This window comes from Scyliorhinus canicula, chromosome 3 (assembly GCF_902713615.1).
Source record: "Scyliorhinus canicula chromosome 3, sScyCan1.1, whole genome shotgun sequence".
In the NCBI taxonomy this organism is placed as follows: Eukaryota; Metazoa; Chordata; class Chondrichthyes; order Carcharhiniformes; family Scyliorhinidae; genus Scyliorhinus; species Scyliorhinus canicula.
The window spans coordinates 159,373,498-159,395,640 of NC_052148.1; the positions used below are offsets into that span (position 1 = coordinate 159,373,498).

The 22,143-nt window shown below is 43.7% G+C and overlaps 1 protein-coding gene across 17 annotated transcripts in view; it reads left to right on the forward strand.

Moving 5' to 3' along the window:
* Positions 1-22,143, forward strand: part of LOC119963057 (prominin-1-A-like) — a 308,012-nt gene that overhangs the window by 268,489 nt on the left and 17,380 nt on the right. For 15 of the 17 annotated variants that reach the window (XM_038791582.1, XM_038791585.1, XM_038791588.1 and 12 more), the window contains 2 exons: positions 1,411-1,507; positions 17,205-17,249. In XM_038791582.1, coding sequence (XP_038647510.1) covers positions 1,411-1,480 — 70 coding nt within the window. In that variant the 3' untranslated portion in view covers positions 1,481-1,507; positions 17,205-17,249. The remainder of the gene's footprint in view (positions 1-1,410; positions 1,508-17,204; positions 17,250-22,143) is intronic. The other 2 variants (XM_038791593.1, XM_038791594.1) reach the window with 1 other exon arrangement.

Sequence of the window (22,143 nt, forward strand, 5' to 3'; positions counted from 1 at the left end):
GCCACCTGGGTGCCAGCCTGGCACTATCAGGGTGCCCAGGTGGTATTGCCAGGCTGGATGGGGAATTGCCAGGCTGACATTGTGCCTATGCTGGGATCGATCCTGGGCGGAGCCCAATTTGAGATGGGGTGCGGTTGGGGGGCTGGGGCTTGTTTTGGTGACCCTTTTGGTGAATTGAGGGTGCTCAGGTTTGCGTCGGGTTTGAAAATGGCATCCCAATCTCTTTCTGCAAGGAGGAGCTCCGCTCACTGGAGCTCCTCAGTGCAGGAAATGACGCCGAGTGCAGCCTCGGGGCATGTTCCCCGCTGGGGCACTGAAAACAAATTGAGTATCGTTAGATAGTGGAGTCGTTCTGGCACTACAAGCGACCCCGCTAAACCTGCCCAGAACGGACTCTATTCTTTTTTAGTTATGTTGTGCCCTTCATATTCATCATTCGTCTCTTCTAGTAACCTCATACTCTTTTTCAATCACACCTGCATCTTTTAGCTGGATTTTCAATATTTGGCAAGTGGGGGGAGCAAATTGGTTATGTAATTTTATGAAAATTTGCTTTTTTTTCTCTCTGATTGTTATTGCCTGATACCATTAATATTTATATAATACACTGAAGAGAAATGTTAAAAGGATATAATAATGACCTGACTGGGTAAACTTCAGATCCACTGACTTTCCAAATTAATTGCCTTATGCTCCATATAAAGTTTTATTTATGCCTTTTTCGTAAAAGGTTAACTCAACTACCTAGGTATCTCACCAGACTGGTCTCCAGAAACGGGGACCAGATGGAACTGCCCTCGTGGGGGTCTCCCAGGTCATCGGAATCCCCCAGGTGTATGCACTTTGGGCAGGGTGGTGCCATGACATTGCTGGTGTCACCCTGGCACTCCCAGCCTGGTACCCTGGCAGTGGCACCTGGGAGCCAGCCTGACACTGCCAAGGTACCCAGGTGGCACTGCCAGCTGGCAGGGGCACTACTCGGATTCCAGGTTGGAACTGCCAAGGTGCTAATCTGGCATTTTTAGTGTGCTGGCAATCGAGTCGGGGGTGCCCTCTCCTTAGTTTATTGCTGTATCGGTATGTGAATGCTAAAATAATTTTCATGAGATTTGTTATGCTTCGGGTTTTACCTCAGCTTAGTAATATTTTAAATATTGTTAAAATGCAAACAAATATTCTAATAAGTATAACTTCTGAGAACTCAATGCTTTTAATTTCTTGATAATTTACGTCAATGCAAATTCAGCATTTTAAAAAAATTGTGGTTTCTATTTGAATAGAGATGGATGATAATTTTGAAGCAACAGATGCATGCTTTTATTTTAAATGGCATGATCGGACAAATAGTTGTGAAACTGATGCACCAAATATTTTGGCTTAATTGATTTTGGGTTTTGTTCATATCAATAGCACTCCTTCAAATGATACTTTGACCAGATTCCCCAGAGCTTCAGCTCCTCCAAAGCTCCCTGGTTGGTGAGACACTCCTGGCTCTGGGGTTGTTAAGGTACTAATTATACTACATTTTAATCTTTTTTTTCAAAAGAAAATTGTTGTGGAACAGCATCAAATACGATGAAAGAAAGACCTATATACCATTTCATTACCTCAAGATGCCCTAAAGCACTTCACTGAGGCAAGCTCTCATAAACAGCAATGTGATAATGAACATATAAATCTTTCCAAGATTTTTAGCATAAAGGGAGACCCAGGTTAATTTTCTTGGGTCATGGCAACTCATGGAAATTCAGTTGATTAAATCTGAAATTGAAAGTTTGTCACGGTAATGGTGACCATGAAACTACTGTCATTTGTTCGAAAGTCTAATTTATTAGACTATTACCTGGGTTGTCTTCGACATATTGGATAGGATAGGCTTGTACTCAATGGAGTTTACAAGATAAGAGGCAACTTTATTGAAACACAAAATCCTGAGGGGTCGTAACAGGGTAGATGTGGCGGATGTTTCCTCTTCTGGGAGAATCTAGAACTGGGGGTCACTGTTTAAAAATAAGGGCAGTAAGAAGTCTTACAACACCAGGTTGAAGTCCAACAGGTTTGTTTCAAATGCTAGCTTTCGGAGCACTGCTCCTTCCTCAGGAGAATCTTTTCTCCCACAGAGTTGTAAGTCCTTGGAACTCGCTTCCTCAAAAGGCAGCAGGATAGAGGTAGATACTTGACAAGCAAGAGAGTGAAACATTATCGAGGTAGGCGGGAAAGTGGAGTTGAGGTAATAGTCAGATCAGCCATGATCTTATTGAATGGCAGAGCAAGCTCGAGGGGCAGAGTTGACTACCCCTGCTTCTAATTTGAAATTTTATGTTAAAAAACCCTCTCATTCACTAATGCCCTTTAGGAAAGGGAATCTGCTGTCCTTGTCTGGTCTGGTCTGCCTGTGACTCAGACCAACATCAATGTGGTTGATTATTGACTGAAATGGTCCAGTAAGCCACAAAGTGGGGATGGACAACAAATGCTAGCATTGCCAGAAATGCCCACATCCTATCAAAGAATAAAAGTAAATAAATATTGGTCAGATCATTGGGGAACTTCCTGCTCTGCTTCAGAATAATATCATGATATCTTATGTGAACACGTGAGAATGCAGATGGGGCTTTGATTTAATGTCTCATTCAAAAGATGACACCTGCAATAGTGCAGCACTCCCTCAGTAATGCACAGAAGTTTCAATTTAAGCTTTTGCACTCAAATGGAACTTGATCCCACACCTCCTGATTTTGGAAGTGAGAGCTACTCACAGAATCACAACTGACGTGAGCATTGGAACATTAATGCACTGTAATGATATAAGAAGCAAGAGAACTTATCAAAACTGACTTAATCTGAGGAATTGCAGGCCATTCAGCCCCTTGAGCCTGTCCCATCAATCAATGATATCATGTTGATCTGTGCCTTAATCCCATTTGATCAGTATCCCATAATATCTTACCTAATAAAAATCAGTACAAAAACTTAAATCGGCCTTGCATCCATAGCCTTTTGGGGAAGCAATATCCATTACCATTTGTGTGAAAATGTGCATCCTCATTTCACTCATGAATGATCTAGCTTTGTGTTCCTTGTTTTGAAATGCCTCCCCAGAGGAAAAAGCTTCTTTATATTTTCTGTATCAAATTCTGTTCTCATTAAATAACCAATATAAAATTAGGGTTTAATATAAAACTCGGGAAGTCTTGACATATGGGCAATGGTGAGACCACACCTGGAATCCTGTGTATAGTTTTAGTCGCCTTTCTTAAGGAAGGACATACTTGTACAGGAAGCAGCTCAGAGAAGGTTCACTAGGTTGGTTTCTTGGATGAGGGACAAATTTATGGGGATAGATTGGGCCTGTACTTATTGGAGTTTAGAAAAATGAGAGGTGGCGTACAAGTAGCTTGGCAGCATAGATGCAGAGAAGATGCTTCCCTTTGTAGGGGAATCGAGAACTAGGGAGCACAGTTTCAAAATTAAGGGGTTTCCCATTAAGATGGAAATGAGGAGGAGTTTCTTACTGCTGAGGGTTGTTAGTAATTGGTACTCTCTTTGCCAGACAGCAGTGGAGGCTGGATCATTCAATATATTTCCGGTTGAGTTAGACAGATGTTTGATGTCTAATAAGGTCATGGGAACAGACAGCAAAGTGGAGTTAAAGGCCACAATCACATGAGCCATGACCTTATTGAATGGCAGAGCAGGCTCAAGGAATCGAATAGCCTACTGCTGTTCCTATTTCTTATGCTCTAATCCAAATTAAGGCAATCTGTCTGCATAATTTAACTATTAAAGTTCTGATATAATTCTGGGGAATCTGCACTCCACGGCTATTGGGCGGGATTTTCCCAGCCTTGGGCTGGAGAATCCCCGCGAACGGGCCACGCCACCCTGACGCCAGCCGCGATTGTCCGCAGAGCGTAGAATCAGCACCATTGGCGCCGGCATGGTAGGCGTGGCGCTGGCCGCGGTCCGGACCGCCCCCTGTAGGGGCCAGAATTAGTACTGGGAGCGGCCTGTTCATGCCGCCATAAAACGCGATGGTGTTTACAACAGCGTGGACACTCTACCGCGGGATTGGAGAATCCCACCCAGTATGTTTCCTGAGTTGTGGAGCCCAAAGCTGAGTGCTGTACTTCAGATGGGGTCTGACCAAGTCTTTGTACCAGTTTGTGTAGTTGGACACAATTTCTAATCTCTTGCATTTAAAAAATGGATTCAAAGTGGGGGCAGCACGGTGGCGCAGTGGTTAGCACGGCTGCTTCACAGCGCCGAGGTCCCAGGTTCGATCTCAGCTCTGGGTCACTGTCCGTATTGAGTTTGCACATTCTCCTGTGTTTGCGTGTGTTTTCGCCCCCACAACCCAAAGATGTGCAGGCTAGGTGGATTGGTCATGCTAAATTGCCCCTGAATTGGAAAATATGAATTGGGTACTCTTAATTTATAAAAAAAAGAAAAACAAAATGGATTCAAAGTAGATGAGACCACTACCTTTACTGCCACAGTTTTGCCCAATCACTTGACCTGTTTATGTTCTTTGTGCCTCCTAATTTAGTCTAATCTCTAAACATGAATATAAAATTCTGTTCCTTAATTCTTTGATGTATATAAGCGACATGTTGAAGCCTCATTCTAGATTTCAAGGGAACACCGCTTGTCACACCTTATCAACATTTACTGTTCCTGTGTTTTGTCAGTTAGCTCCCACCCAATTACCAAACCACACCATAAGATTGACTTAGAGTCCCTGGTCCAATTTTGGCAGCTAATCCATCTAACTCAGCCTTAAACATATTCAGTTACCCAACGTTCACTGGTCTCTGGGCAAGAGAATTCGGAAGACTAATGACCCTTTGAGAGAGAGAATTGACCATCTCCATCTTAAATGGGGGAACCCCTTGTTTTTAAACAGTGCCCCCTAGTTCTCTTCTCTCCCACACTGTCAAGTTTCTTCAGGATCCTGTGTGTTTCATTCAGATCATCTTTCACTAGAGTGGAGCATTGATAAGCACTCCTGTCTCATGCCACCGAGGACCTGGGTTTGATCCCACACCCGGGTCACTGTCCGTGTGGAGTTTCCACATTCTCCCTGTGTCTGCGTGGGTCTCATCCCCACAACCCAAAGATGTGCAGGGTAGGTGGATTGCGCCCTCGTCCCCCCATTGGTGGAGCTCATATTCCTCAAGGATCCTGGGGTAACCAATTGTCCCCAGCCAATAGGATCCGGGCGGGTTATAACATTTTATTTTATTTTGTATTTTTCTTTAAATTTAGAGTACCCAATTCATTTTTTTCCAATTAAGGAGTCAGCAACAAGTGTCAAGGGAACTAACAAGAGGGGCTGGGGGGTGGAAACCCTACTTGACCTCATCTCACCAATCTACCTCTTGTGGATGCATCTATTCATGACAGTATTGGTGTCATGATCACATTGAGGATACCCTCCATCATGTTGTGTGGCACTACCACTACAACAGATCTTGCAATTCAAAACTGGGCATCCATGAGGTGCTGTGGGCCATCTGCAGAAATAGAATTGCATACATCTGGAGTCTATAACCTTATGGCCTGGCATATTGCCCACTCAATCATTACCATGAAAAAGCTCAATCAGTGCAGGAGACCATGCCAGGAGCAGCACCAGGTATACCTAAAAATGAGGTGTCAATCTGTTGAACTAGAACACAGGACTTCCTGCATACTAATCTGCAAATAATAGAGCTAAGCAATCCCACAGTCAATGGATCAGATCTAACCTAAGGCTATCACATCCAAGGAGGTGGGCAATCTTACTGGAGGAGGAGGCTCCACAGATATCCCCATCCTGAATGATGGAGGAGCCCAACACATCTGTACAAAAGATAAGGTTGAAGTGCCGAGTGGACAATCCTCTCCGCGGAGGTTACCAGCATCATAGATATCAGTCTTTAGCAAATTTGATTCACTCCATGTGATATCAATAAACGGCTGAATATTACTGGATATTGCACATGCTATGGCTCCTGACAACAGTCACACAATACTTTATGTATGTGGGTTGGTGTTATGCTGTTACATGATCACTTTAGAGTCTAGTCATGTGATAGTCCGTGCTATTTCACGTGCTTTGCCTCAGTCTAGGTCGAGCCTTTGTACAGTTCACAGCCATCTAATAAACCTCAGTTGATCATTGTGTTCAACCCTAAGTGCTTCAGCATTCCATTCTTTTTATCCTGCAAATACAATGCACAACAGGATAAAAATAAAGCTGGTGATGAGGAACCAATCAGAAAATTCTTTTAATTAGAGAAACGGTTAATGGAAGCTTTTGATGGCCTACGTTGAGTCAGATCAACAGTAAGTCAGCCATTACACCTCACACATTGCATCTTGTACCTGCCATCGGACTGGTAAGGTTGTTGGGCACAAATTAAAAAGGCACGGTTAATGCCACCATCAAGTTTAAACCGGCGCCCAGAGGCGGTCAGGCTGCAGAGCTCATCACATGTAGTAGAGTAAGACACGGAGGTAAGAGTGGGCAGAAAAAAATTGTGCACTGCAATCTGCTGCAATTGGTTTATTCAACATTATTAATTAGACCATTTATAAGGGAGGTTGTGAGCAGAACTCAGTACGACTGAAAATGGCAGGAAAATTTGTCACCATGGGCCCATTTGAGGAAGAATCTGAAAATAGGAAGTCATATGCCGAAAGATATATCCTAGCCAACAAGATTTCAGAAGATATTATGGTCCCTACTTTCCTTAGTACCATTGGCAATAAAACTTTTAATTTACTCTGAAGTTTGGTCCAGCCCAAGAAACCCAGTGATAAAACTTATCAAGGATTAGTTAACATACTAGAGATCATTATTCACCTAAACCATTAATAAGCAAGAGCAATTTCAGTTTCACTGAATGAGCCAGGTAGAAATGGACAGCAGTTTGTTGTGACTCTCAAGTGCCTCGCGGAGTATTGTGAATTTGTGACTCTTTGGATGATACAATTAGGTACAATGTTTAGTAAGGAATGAAGCCACGAGACTTAATGAAACAAAATTTAAGTCTGAAAACAGCCTTCAAGATAATGGTTTCAATGGAGCTTGCTGCTAAGGATGCTTCTCAGCTTGGAGCAGGCAGAAGGATCCATAAACTGGCTCTGCCCAGAGAAAGTCTACCCAGCAACAGGTGTGTCATCGCTGTGCAAAAACGGGCTATTCACAGGTTGATTGCTGGAACAGGAATAGTCAATGCAAACATTGTGGCAGAATTGGCCACGTAGCAAGAGCTTGCTGGAGTAAACCCGTTTCTCCAGAGAAGGATGCTCAAAGAAAAGCACAGAACACACCTGAAGGAAGAAACAAAATCAATTCCACCAAGCAAATTCACAATGTGGAAGTAAAAAGTAATAACAACAATGAAGGCTCAGCACATCAATCTGGCAGGGAATTGAAGTTAAATGCACTTTCAATTCAAGATGAATCACATTGGTTCTGGATAGTTCCAAAATTAAGTGGACAATCTAAAAAATGGAAGTTGAAACGGCAGCTGCCATCTCCATAATGCCCGAGACCACCTTTTGAAATAACATCAGCATCTGCTTTATTTCATGGCTAATAGACCAGATCCTTAGCGACCTACAGTGGGTACAGTGTTACCTTGCGATATACCGATTACTGGTACCAATGAACAGGAGCACGTACATAACTTGGAAGCCACATTGATACGCCTTGAGATGCATGGTCTTCATGTGAAGAAGGATAAGTATGATTTATTTCAAATATCAGTACAATATTTAGGCCATGTGATTGATAGCAAGGATTTACAAAAGACACTTCAGAAGATGGAGGTTATTATGGAGGCCCCATGACCAACGAATGTAACACATTTAAGTTGCAGCGGTGGTGTCACACATATAGTACCTTTGGGAAGAAAGACCAATAGCTTTTGCGTCATTTACCTTATGTGCTGAATCAAACTATGCTCAGTTGGAGGAGGAGGTAGTGAATATTATTTTTAGTGTGAGAAGATTTCACCAATACCTATATAGTCATCACTTCACATTGTTGACGGATTACAGGCCCTTAACAGATATTTTAGGGTAATATAAATATATTTCTTTGTTGGCAGCAAGTAGACTCTTTGATATTGTTGGCACATTCTTACGAGATCAAATACAGTCCGTCAGAAAGAGCCATGCCAATGCTGATGCATTGTCACGTTTGCCTTTGCCTGCTGGTCAGACAATATCCAGTATTAACATTTCTTCCATCGTGTGCACATAGAACACATTCCAATGACTTCAGCTCAGGTCCTATGACATAACAGAAATGATCCCACGAGGGAAGGTACTGGAAATGATGTGAAAAGGGAGGATAGCATGAAGGCATCCTGAATTAAAGTCAGATATTTCCAGTAAACTTGAGTTACAGTACAGGGCGGATGCCTGTTTTGGGGGATGAGGGTAATAATTCCTCCAAACTTATGACAAGGAGTATTGGAGCAATTACATGAAGGACACCTGGGTATAGTTCGAATGAGCTACTTTTGGTGGCCAGGAGGGAAAAAGCACAATTGTGCACCACTGTTGTCCCCATTTCATCCATGGGTGTGGCGTAAAATGCCTTGGCAATGTCTATACATTAGCTTTGCTGGTCCATATGAAGGGTACATGTTCATGGTCATCATAGACGCACACTCAAGTGGCCTGAGGTGATCCTAATGAAGTCAACAACTGCAGAACAAACCATTGAAAACCTCAATGAGATTGTTGATGGGTTTAGGCTGCAAGAAAAAATTGTGAGTGACGATGGTCCACAGTTCACGGCTCAGGAGTTCAAGGACTATTTAACGATGAGTGGTATCCAACACATAAAATTGGCACCTTACCACCTATCGACGAATGGTTTAGCCAAAAGGTTTATCCAGTCCTTGAAGCATGCACTGAGAGCCTCCAAGGACTAAGTTTCATTACATCGCTGTTTAAACAGTTGCTTGGCGATGTATCGCAACACCACACATGTGCTGAGAATCACATTTGATTTACTCTTACCGAAGGAGATGCCCAAGATAATAGAACGCAGTCAGCAGTTGGCGGGGCAGGGGAGGGGGGCACATGTGAACCAATGGGACCGTAGGGAACAGGCCGGCAAGGGAGAAGAGGAGTGGGGGGGGGGGCTAGAGAAAAAAGGAGAGGGAGACCGGAGAACGGCTGATACACAGAGGCCAGGGGGCCGAGAAAAAGGACACAAGAAAAGGAAGCCTCAAAGAAATTCCGAAAAAGAGAGGTGGGGGTGAGAGAAAAAGCAGGGGGGGGGGGGGGGGGAGATGGAGGTCAAATGACAAGTGGTGTGGGGTAGGGGAGGGGAGGACATCGCTCACATGTAAATAGCAGGTAACTGCCTGTTGTACAGTAGGGGACCCAGGAGAGGAACCTGAAACAACAAATGGAGGGGGGGGGGGGGGGGGGGAATGACTTGTACATTGTAACCGACGCATTTATCCGAACCGAATGTACAGTATATAAAATGTTAAAACTTCAATAAAAACATTTCAAAAAAAGAAGTGGTTTCTTGTGACTGCGTTGGCTCAAACTGGGCCTGAAGATGAGCTAGTGTGGAGATGACACATAGATCAGTTGTTATCTACACGCATCAATGTGCCAGTATCATGTGTGCCAGAATTACCTCAAGAAGAAACTCCATCAATAATACCACATTGTATGACTACGACTTCTGGTCAATCCGCAAAAGCAGAGATTGCTGAAGAATCCTCTGCTGCTGCTGGTCTCCCTTATGCAAAAGAGACTGTAATGCCTTCCAGGGTAGAGACATCCCATGAAGGACCTGAGAGTACTTCTAAGGTTAAGAACAACCAAATCCCTGAAATGTACAGGCAACCATTGCCAAATAGGTGTCCACCAGATTATCTTTCCTACTTACTGTATTACTACTAGAATCATAGAATCACTATAGTGCAGAAGGAGGCCATTCGGTCCATCAGGTCTGCATCAACCTGATGAGCACCCTACCTATACCCATGCTCCCATGCATCCCCATAACCCAGTAACTCTATCTAACCTTTTGGACTCTAAGGGGCAATTTATCATGGCCAATCTACCAATCTGCACATATTTGGACTGTGGGAAGAAACCGGAGCACCCAGCAGAAACCCATGCATTCATAGGGAGAACGTGCAAACTCCACACAAACAGTGATCCAAGGCTGGAATTGAACCCAGGCCCCTGGCACTATGAGACAGCAGTGCCAACCATTGTGCCACCATGCCGCCCACTGTGTAATGATTTAATGCCTACCCTTGAATATGTTTTAATGACTATGTAAAAATACTGTAGTTATTTGTTGTGTTGGACCTTAGAACTACATGGGGAGGGATGTTATATATTTGGGTTGTTGTTGTGTTCACGGTCATTTTGTCACGTGATAGTCCGTGACATCAGTTACTTCACGGGGGTTCTGCCTCCATTTCGATCAAGCCTTTATACAGTTCACAGTCATCAGTAAACCTCTGTTGATTATTGTGTTCAACCTCATGTTCTTCAGCATTCCATTCTTTTATTCTGCAAGTACAATACACAACAAATGCCACAAGAGTGCTCCATATCTAGCTGTGCCCTTAACAAAACTGTTCCAGTATATCTACCAGGCATGTACCTGGTAATCTGGAAACTGCCATATATGTCCTGTCTACAAAAGCAGGACAAATCCAATCATCCAATTACCACCACATTAGTGTATTCTCGATCCTCAGCAAACTGATGGAAGGAATCGTCGGCAGTGCAATCAAGCAGCACTCAGCAATAACCTGCTTGCTGATGCTGTTTGGGCTCTGCCAATGCCTTTCAGCATCTGAACTGGTTACAGCCTTCACCCAAACATGGACAAAAGAGCTAAACACGAGAAGTAAGAGTGACTGCCCTTGACATCAAGACAGCATTTGACCGAGTGTGGCATCAAGGAGCCCGAACAAAAGTGGAATCAATGGGAATCAGGGGAAGAATGTCCACTGGTTGGAGTCATACCTAACACAAAGGAAGATGGTTGTGGTTGTTGGAGATCAATCCTCTCAGTTCCAGGCTATCACTCCAAGAGTCCTCAGATATTGTTCAAGGCCGAACCATCTTCAGCTGCTTCATCAATGACCTTCCCTCCATCATAAGGTCAGAAGTGGGGATGGTTGCAGATGATTGCACAATGTTGAGCATAATTATCCTCAGATACTGAAGCAATCTGTACCCATGTAGATAACATTCAGGCTTAGGCTTATAAGTGGCAAGTAAGATTCACACCACAGTACTACCAGGCAATGATCATCTCTAACAACAGGAAATGTAACCATCACCCTTGATATTCAACGTCATTACCATCGCTGATTCCGCCACCATCAACACCCTATGGATTATCATTGAGCTGAAACTGAACTGGGCCAACCATATAAATACTGTGACTACAAGAGCAGGTCAGAGGCTGGGAACTCTGCGGAGAGTAACTCACCCCCTAGCTGCCCAAGCCCTGTCCACCATGTACAAGACAGAAGATAGGAGTGTGATGGAATACTGTCTACTTGCTTGGATGAGGGTAGTTCCAGAAACATTCAAGATGGTCGACACCATCCATGAAAAAGCAGCCCAATTGATTATTGTTCTATCCACCACCTTCAACATTCAATCCCTCCACCCCTGATGTGCAATGGCAGAAGTGTGTGTCATGTATAAAATTCACTTCAGCAACTCACCAAGTCTCTTCCAACAATACCTTTACAACTGTTAATCTCTACGACCTAGAAGGACAAAAGCCAGCTGATACATGGGAACATCAGAATCTTCAAGTTCCCCTTCAAGCCACCCACCATCCTGACGTGGAACAAAATCTCTGTTCTTTCACTACCGCCGGATCAAAATCCAGGAATTCCCTCCCTAACTGTGTTGAGAATGTACCTGGCCTGCAGCAGTTCAAGAAGGCAGCTCACTACCACCTTCTCAAAGGCAATTGACAATGGCAATAAAAAATGCTGCCCTGACCAGTGATGGCCACATCCGGTGGAAGAATAAACAAAGAGCATTTTACCCATTTCAAGTATAGGTTCTCAGTTTATCTTTCTGCTCCTTTGATTTTGTGTTCACTGTATGTCAATGTCAAGTATAGCCCTTGTACTTCAAAATGTTCAGCAAATTTCAATTACAATTCTATACTGTTGATCATATGGTAAAATGAACATTTTATATTTTCATATTTTGCAGAACAAATATCTCATTGACCTCCCTTACAGTATAATAGTTTGTTCTGTTAATTTCTCTGGATCTAAAAAGTGATGAGTATTTGTGAAGAATGTATTGGATATCTGCCAGTTCCTGCTTTCCATTTTTAGATCTCAATACAGCATAACATCTTAAAGGAGGTGTTTAAAAATGGAAATAACCTTCAAAGCCATAAGCGTTCCTCCAACTGGTTCTGAGCACTTGCACTTTCTCAAGTGTAAATATCTGAGTGTCTGTTCATATTTGCCAGTCAACAAATTGCTTGAAAAAAATTCTGGAAGGTATTGAAGAAACTGTGGGGCACTATGCAGAACACTATAACTTTCAGAGCTATCCTTTCTGATAAGTGCTGCTGAGCCCATTTAGATGAGGAAATATCATCAAAAAATAGTTAGCAATTTAAAGAACTGATATATTGCTACATTCTCTCCATCTCAGTTCAACAACACAAACCTGTTGCAGATACTGTTCTATGTTTCCAAATCGTAATTCCATAAATTGTAGTTGATGTGTTGGGTAGGCTGGGTCTATGTGGACTGCGTTTGATGCAGTGTAGAGAGAGACAGGCTTCCAACACTTGATGAGATGCAACACGATTTTATTTAACATCTAACTATATTACATGCTTAACTGTGGGTTGACACTATGCTGACTTGACTGGAGACCTGAGGCTAGCCTGACCAGATTAACTGACTACCACTTGGTGTTTGCACTGGCTACTGCTCACGAGCTCTGACTGTCTCAGAGGCTGGATCCCGAGAGAGCGGGGAACTCTGCCTTTATAGTGGTCGTGTCCTGTCTGGTGATTGGCTGCTGTGTTCTGTGTGCTCATTGGTCATCCTGTGTGTCAATCACTGCCTGTCTGCACTCCATCATATACATGGATGTATATTATGACAGTAATATTGGACAATATGTTAGTGATGGTTACCTTTGGTGATCTAAATTTCATTTCGGTACATTGTATTTTTGTTGGAGGAAAGTTCCAGGCAAGCGACCACTTGGAAGCGATGACTGTCAGAAAAACTCTATTGATTTAACCTACTAGATAAAACTCCTACTCCCTGAAAGGTCTCCCATGCCTGGCACACACTTGAGCTGGGCATTTATGTCCCATGGGATCCTTGCTCAAGGGTGTAGCTCCGTCCCTTCATCTGGGGAGATCATATTCAGGTGAGGGCACAGGGACACTGATGTTGCAGACCCCGTGGCCTCCCGTCAGGAAAGGGAGTGATGAAATGAAATGAAAATCGCTTAAAAGCCAAGTAGGCTTCAATGAAGTTACTGTGAAAAGCCCTGAGTCGCCACATTCCGGCGCCTGTTCGGGGAGGCTGGTACGAGAATTGAACCGTGCTGCTGGCCTGCCTTGGTCTGCTTTCAAAGCCAGCGATTGAGCCAAGTGTCGGTGGACATCCAAGAGTGGACCTGGAGGGTCGAGTGACATGGGTTGGGGGCTAGCCCAAAAAGGTTGATCGGCAGGGGAGAGGGTGGGGAGCTGCCCAACCAGGCTGGTCACAAGGAATGTGCGGGGGCTGAATGGGCCGATCAAACGGCCACGTGTGTTCGTGCACCTGAGGCGTCTGAAGGCGGACGTGGCTTTTTCTTTTATCAAGAGACGCATTTAAAGATGAGGGATCAGACAAGGCTGAGGAAAGGATGGGTAGGGCAGGTGTTCCATTCGGGACTGGACATGAAGACCCTGGAGTCTAGCAGGTGAGAGAGGCCGATGTTTTGGCCTTTGCCTTCCTGATAGCTTGGAGATGGATTTGCTTGGGTGGAGGGACTCGGAACCGCCGAAAGCGGGGGTGTGTGTGAGTGACCTGGCGGAATTCCTGAGATTGGAAAGGATCAAGTTCATCTTGAGAGGGTCAGTTGATGGGTTTGCCCGGAGGAGGAAGTCATTCATTGACTCCTTTAAGGATTGTCAACAGAGGGGAGGGGGGGTGGGGGGGTGGAATGAGGGGGTTAAAATGGGGAAGGCAGGACAGGAGGAGGGGAAGGCGGGGGGGGGGGGGGGTGCTGGTTATTTATTATGTTGTATAATTTTGCTTCTGCCCTTGTGTTTGTTGTTTATATAAATGCCTTCAAATATATATATTTTTTAAAAAGAACAGTCAACATGGTTTTGTTAAGGGGAGTTCATTCTTGACGAACGTAATTGAATTTTTTGAAGAGGTGACCAGATGTGTAGATGAGGGCAATGCATTTGATGTAGTCTACTTGGACTTCAGCAAGGCTTTTGATGGGAGACTGATAGTTAAGGTAAAAGGCCATGGGATCCAAGAAAAGTTGGCAAATTGGACCCAGAATTAGCTGAGTGGCAAGAAGCAGAGAGTGATGGTCAAGGGTTGTTTTTCTGACTGGAAGACTGTACATAGTGGGGTTCAGCAGGGACAGTGTTGGAGCCCTTGTTGTTTGTGGTTTATATAAATGATTTACACATGAATGTAGAAGTGTTGATTCATAAGTTCGCGGATGATACAAAAACTGGTGGGATGGTAAATAGTGAAGAGGAGCCTTAGGTTACAGAATGATTTAGATGGACTGGTCAGATGGGCTAATCATTGGCAAATGAAATTCAATCCGGATAAGTGTGAGGTGATGCACCTAGGCAGGACAAACGAGGCAAGGGAATACATGATAAACGGCAGGACACTGGGAAGCACCGAGGATCAGAGGGACCTTGCTGTACATATACACCAGTTCCTTAAGGTAAAGGGCAGGTGGATACAGTGGTTAAGAAGGCATATGGTACACTTTATGAACAGGGAGGTTATGCTGGAACAGCATAAAACATTGGTTAGGCTGCAGAGCACTGCGTGCAGTTCGGGAATCCACATTATAGGAGGGATGTGATAGCTCTGGAAAGGGTGAAGATGAGATTTACCCGGATGTGGCCTAGGCTGGAGAGTTTTAGCTATGAAGAAAGATTGGATAGACTTGGATTGTTTTTCTTGGAGCACAGGAGACTGAGGGAGAGACATGATTGAGATGTATAAAATTATGAGGGGCATAGATAGAGTAGGCAGGAATGTTTCCCCTTGGCAGAGGGATCAATGACCAGTTGTTTTAGATTTAAGGGAAGGGGCAGGATATTTAGAAGGGATGTGAGGAAAAACATTTTCACCCAGAGGGTGGTGAGTGTGGAACTCACTGCCTGGAAGGGTGGTGGAGACAGAGAGACCCTCATAACATTTAAGAAGTATTTAGATGTGATCTTCCGATGCCAAGGGCATACAAGGTAGTGGGCGAAGTGCTGGAAAATGGGATTAGAATACTTTAGGTGGTTGTTTTTGACTGACACAGACACACGATGGGCCAAAGGGTCTTTTCTGTGCTGTAGATCTCTATGACTCTAAAAAGGCTCCACAAAAAGCAAACAAGATAAATGACCTGCTAATTAGTTTGTGGTGATGGTTGAAGTGTGTTGTCCAAAGCACTAAGAAGACAGCAAATCTTTATGAAGGTATTGTAATATTCTTTCTCCCCTAAGACTGACCTTGTTTGCAGTTCCTTAAGTAGCAATAATCTTCCAGTACTTTATTACTTCTTGGAGAGATCCTCGATGTATTTTGTGTCAGGAGACAAATTGCAATTTATGAAGAGTCATCATCAAGCAATCACATACTTTTCAGCAGGGACTGCTACAAAGCAATTGCATGCAGGGGCCAATGCTCTTAACTTCCTTCCCCTCACCACAACACCAGGCTGCTATGGATCTACAGGAATGTTCCACATTGTTGATCTGGCTAATACACATAAGAAACATAAAGAAAGCATGCTCGAATTTGGATGAAAATCTGGCACTAGAGAATGGGTATTTGAAAGGCAAGATCCAAAGCAAAATGAATGGTTTGGTTATTAACATGGAATTAATATAGACTGAGCACAGAGGGCCTTTGACAATTTGTCGTATAGGAGGCTGTTAAATAAGTTAAGAGCCCATGGTGTTAAGGGTAAGATACTGGCATGGATTGAGGATTGGCCGACTGGCAGAAGGTAGAGAGTTGGGATAAAGGGGCCTTTTTCAGGATAGTTAATTGATTAGTAAGGGGATCAGTGGTTATGGCGAGAAGGCAGGAGAATGGGGATGAGAAACATATCAGTCATGATTGAATAGCGGATCAGACTCAATGGGTCGAATGGTCTAATTCTGCTCCTATGTCTTATGGATGAAGTACGGACTAAAGAACAATGTCAAGGCAATAGAAACGTGACTGCAAAAAATGTTTTCCAACTAGAAACTTTGACCTGTCATTAAATAAAATGGAGTCACTAAATGGTTATCTTTCAAAGTAAAATTTCCAGGATATAAAATCTGCTCACAAAGTGATCCTGTACATTGTATCAAACAATTTCAACTGTAATTTGTAAGTTAAGCTTAATTTTTCACTTGATGCTTTTACACCAATAGTAGTTTCACATCAAACTCTAAAAATGTTGATAAGCTGAATTCATCAATAGCACACTAAATTTTCATTTAAAAAAAAACAGCCAGCAGTTACCTGAGACAGATATGCTAAATATTGCTACAAAATTCCTCTACCCCATAGAAAGAACCAGTCCCTATTCCTTACCCAGCAGTGTTGACCTTTCTTGTGTGTTTTATTATTGCCTCTCAGATTCCTCTAGGTAGTGGGGGGCAATGGCATTGATTGCATTTCAGAACTGCAAAATGTTTTGTGCTTTGTGGAACTATGCAGTTTGGGTATTCAAGTTTTGTAATTACAAATGTTTAACTTAATATATATATATAATCTGGCACTGCTAATAAATATGTAATAACGCTGAAGAAATATTGACTTAAATCTTAGAACTTAACAACAGTTCATTTTGAAATAATTCCTTCAATATATTGAGTAGATTAGATTTATTTTCATTAAACTTAAATGCAATAGCTCCAGTGCTGAAATGTTGTATGTCCTAACTTTTTGCATTTCTGTCTAAAATTGTAGCAGTATAACGGAATACTGGTAGATGCACTGGGCAGCTACTTGAAGGTAGGTTTCTTAAAACTGCAATTTGAATCAATTTTGATATTTATAGAATTAAGATGCTGGTTTCACCAGAATATTTGGATACAATTTGTCCATCTTCATGCAAATACAAATGAAGATATTTGAATAAGGAGTTTAATGGCTCAATATGATATCTATTTCCTTGGATTATAAACTGGATGTTTCTATGTGTTTAATATAATAATCTCTTGATTAACACATTCAGTGTGAAATACTAAAAAGATCAATGTTGATCTTCAGTTCGTGTTCTAGGTGGTGAAAACGTGCGGGGAGCGATTCTCCCAATCGGAGACTAAGTGCTCCTTCCTGCGGGAAAATCAGAGTAATTCCCACTGGTGCTAGGCGCGATCCTGACTTGCCATTCAATGGCACTTAGAAAATGTTTTACCCTCAATCAGGTTTTCAGTGCTATTTAGTGACACAGGTTTATGCTGGACCCGAGGGGTGGGGGCGGACCTAATCTCTCTGACAGCTCCTGCTCCTCATAGATCGAAGCTTCATTTTTAAAGGGTGCCCCGATCTCCAAATGCTGCTGCAGCACCCGACTCCCCACCCCTGGCAAGGCCCCAACCTGCACCCTATTGATTGGCAAGGCCCCTCTCCTCAGTACCCCATTTCAGCCTTCCTCCTCTCCTTAAATGCCTGTCCTCCCATCATCCCCTTATTCTCCCTATCACCTCCCCCAATATTCAATTAATCTTTATTAGTGTCACAAGTAGGCCTACATTAACACTGCAATGATGTTACTGTGAAAATTCCCTAGTCGCCACACCTGTTCGGGTATACAGAGGGAGAATTCAGATCGTCCAATTCCCCTAACCAGTACGTCTTTCAGGTCTTGTGGGAGGAAACCGGGACACCCGGAGGAAACTCACATAAACACTCGGAGTGACCCAAGCCGGGATCGAACCCGCGTCCCTGGTGCTGTTAAACAACAGTGCTAACCACTGTGCTACCTTGCCACTCATTATTCTGGATCTTGGGATTACTAGTCCAGTGACAATACCACTATTCCACCACTTCAATACCACCACTTCACCTTCAGCCACCGATTTCTCACCCTTCAGGCCCATCCCTTGGCAGTACCAACCTGGCACCTTGCAGTTCGAGATGTGGCAACAGGGTGAGTATTCTCTCTACCAAATACCTCCAAGGCTCTATGGGGGGTTACCTCCCAAGAATAACTCCCCCTCTGCACCCTGGAGTCATTTGTAGGGAGGGAACTCACCCACTTGCCACCCTTTCGACTGTAAACCAACAGGTCCCTATCTCAGGACTTACACCAAGTCACGGCAGCAGGACTCTCCGTTAGGGGCGCCAGAGCAGTCCAGGAGGCAGGTGAATCAGGCATCCTCTGTGTAATTACATTCATAAGACGATAAGACATAGGAGCAGAATTGGCCACTTGGCCCATCGAGTCTGCCCCGCCATTCAATCATGGCTGATATTTTCTCATCCCCATTCTCCTGCCTTCTCAACATAACCCCTGATCCCTTTATTAATCAATAACCTATATATCTCTGCCTTAAAGACACTCAGTGATTTGGCCTCCACAGCCTTTTGCGGCAAAGTGTTCCACAATTTCACCACCCTCTGGCTTAAGAAGTTCCTCCTCATCTCTGTTTTAAAGGATCGTCCCTTTAGTCCAAGATGGTGTCCTTTGGTCCTAGTTTCTCCTACAAGTGGAAACATCCTCTCCACGTCCATTCTATCTCGGCCTTGCAGTATCCTGCAAGTTTCAATCAGATCCCCCCTCATCCTTCTGAACTCCAATGAGTACAGACCCAGAGTCCTCAACCGTCCCTCATACGACAAGTTCTTCATTCCATGGATCATTCTTGTGAACCTCCTCTGGACCCTTTCCAAGGCCAGTACATCCTTCCTTAGATACGGGGACCAAAACTGCTCACAATACTCCAAATAGGGTCTGAGCAGAGCCTTATCAGCCTCAGAAGTACATCCCTGGTCTTGTATTCTAGCCCTTCGACATGAATGCTAACATTGTATTTGCCTTCTTAACTGCCGACTGAGCCTGCACATTAACCTTCAGAGAATCATGAACAAGAACTCTCAAATCCCTTTGTGCTTCTGATTTCCTAAGCATTTCCCATCGGAAAGCTCATCAGGGTCGGCGGGCCGGGCTGGGAGACTCACAACGGGTTTCACGACCAGCATGAAACATCGTTTTTGGCCCAGTGCCTGATTCACCAGGCCATCAGGATTCCCTCCACTGGCGGACTGATGTCTATTTCAAACTTTGTGATTAAGACATTTGGAAGAAAAACGCTAATTTCTTGTAGTGGGTCACACCAGGCCACAAATATAATGTAAAATGTTAGTGTTGTCATACTCCCAGAGGGCCACAGGCTGCTCTCCTCTTTGATACTGGTGGTGATTGAATCTGAAGGTCACCACACCTCAGGCGATGGGTAAGGTTGAGAAGGCAGGGCTTTCATGAAAAATCTCAGCCAGTACAGGAATTGAACCCACACTTTAGGTGTCGCTTCAAACCTTTTTTTAAAAATAAATTTAGAATACCCGATTATATTTTTTCCAATTAAGGGGCAATTTAGCGTGGCCAATTCACCTATCCTGCACATCTTTGGGTTGTGGGAGTGAGACCTACACAGACACGGGGAGAATGAGCACACTCCACATGGGCAGTGATCCGGGGCCAGGGTCGAACCCGGGTCCTCAGCGCCGTGAGGCAGCAGTGCTAACCACTGCACCACCGTGCCGTCCAGATTGCAAGACAAATCTGCCGTTTAGCCACTGAGGTAACGGATTCACATATACTTTTGCCCAATTCCCCTTCGTTTCAACCTTTCTATTATATTTTGGCCCAAGCAATTGTATAATCTCAGTACTCTTCAAAATTCCATGGTCGTGCTTACGGTTTTCCACCTTTAGCAAATTAACACCACCTGACTAATAATGGGCTACTTCACTATAATTCTTTATTCACTAGATGTCGAGATGAATCAACTGAAATTAACATTTTTTTAAACTAATAAAAGTCAGAAATCGAAGGTGCTTCTGTTCTCAACTTTGCTCATAACCATTAATGCTACCCCATCCCTGTGCCCAGAGTGAACAAAATTCCATTGGTCAGAAAGGATTGGTAACTTCCTAATGCTCTGACCACAGTTTTTCTGCCCCATGTTTGTTAAATTGTGTGCTGAGCACTGCGTCATGAACTCCAGGACTGCAACATAAATCACTTTGCTAATCCCTGTCTTGCACTTCAGGAAAAACTGAAGCAGTCCACGTCCAAATGCAACAAATGGCAAGTAACACCCAGGGAGTTACTATTGATCAGATACTGTGGCTACAAGAACAGGCCAGATGCTAGGGGTCCTGCAGTGAGGAACTCGCCTCCTGACTCCCCAAAGCCTTACCAACATTTACAAGTCACAAGTCAAGAATATGATGAAATGCTCTCCTTTTGACTGGATGAGTGCATCTCCATAAACACTCAAGAAGCTTGACATCATCCAGGACATATCAGCCCCCTTGATTGGCATCCCTTCCACAAACATTCACTCTCTACACCACAAAAGCAGACGCAATTCGTGTGTGGCATCTACAAGATGCACTGCAAGAACTCACTAAGGTTCCTTGAACAGCACTTTCCTAAGCCATGACTGCTACCATCAATAAGGACAAGGGCAGCAGAAACATGGGGACATCACCACCTGGAAGTTCCCCTCTAAGCCACTCAGCATCCCTCAAATTAATTTTTTCAAATGCCAAATTTTAAAGACAGCATTGGTTATACATCACAAGAAAAAAAGTGCTGATTGGTTGGCAAGTCGACTCTGGTCAAGACATTGGCATGGAAAATGTACCAAAAACCCATTGACCCCGACTCTAATTCATAAAAGTGCAATGCCTGGACACGTTTCTTTTGCCTGCACAGGACTGGTCCCTATCAATGAAAACATGGAGCTTCGAGCAAGTGTAAGTGGGCCTTACTGATAATTTTAAATTAGTTGTTAGTGTGATCCTTAATGCAGATGGGATTATTCAGCAAGAGCTATCCAATTGTAAAATCACATCTATGGCGGAATTCTCCACTCTTGAGACTAAATGTTGCTGCCGGGGCAGGATTCATGGACTTCTATGACAGGAAAATTGGTGGCCGCATCTGGACTGATTCAACACCCGTTGAGGGTCCAGCACTGGTGCCACATGGAACACAATCGATTCAAAGAGTAACAGTGCTGGATTCGCCGGGTTCGCGATTGACATTCAGGAGGCTGACAAACTGCAGCTGCATAAGAACTCGGAGCAGGAGTAGGCCATCTGGCCCCTCGAGCTGCTCCACCATTCAATTAGATCATGGCTGATCTTTTGTGGACTCAGCTCCACATTCTGGCCTGAACACCATAACCTTTAATCTCTTTATTCTTCAAAAAACTATCTATCTTTATCTTAAAAACACTTAATGAAGTAGCCTCAACTGCTTCACTGGGCAAGGAATTCCATAGATTCACAATCCTTTGGGTGAAGAAGTTCCTCCTAAATTCAGTCCTAAATCTACTTCCCCTTATTTTGTGGCTACGCCCCCGAGGTCTACTTTCAGCCGCCAGTGGAAACAACCTGCCCACATCTATCCTATCTATTCCCTTCATAATTTTATATGTTTCTATAAGATCCCCCCCCCCCCCCCCCGCATCCTTCTAAATTTGAACGCGTACAGTCCCAGTCTACTCAACCTCTCCTCGTAATCCAACCCCTTCAACTCTGGGATTAACCTAGTGAATCTTCTCTGCACACCCTCCAGCGCAAGTACGTCCTTTCTCAGGTAAGGAGACCAAAACTGAACACAATACTCCAGGTGTGGCCTCACTAACACCTTATACAATTGCAGCAT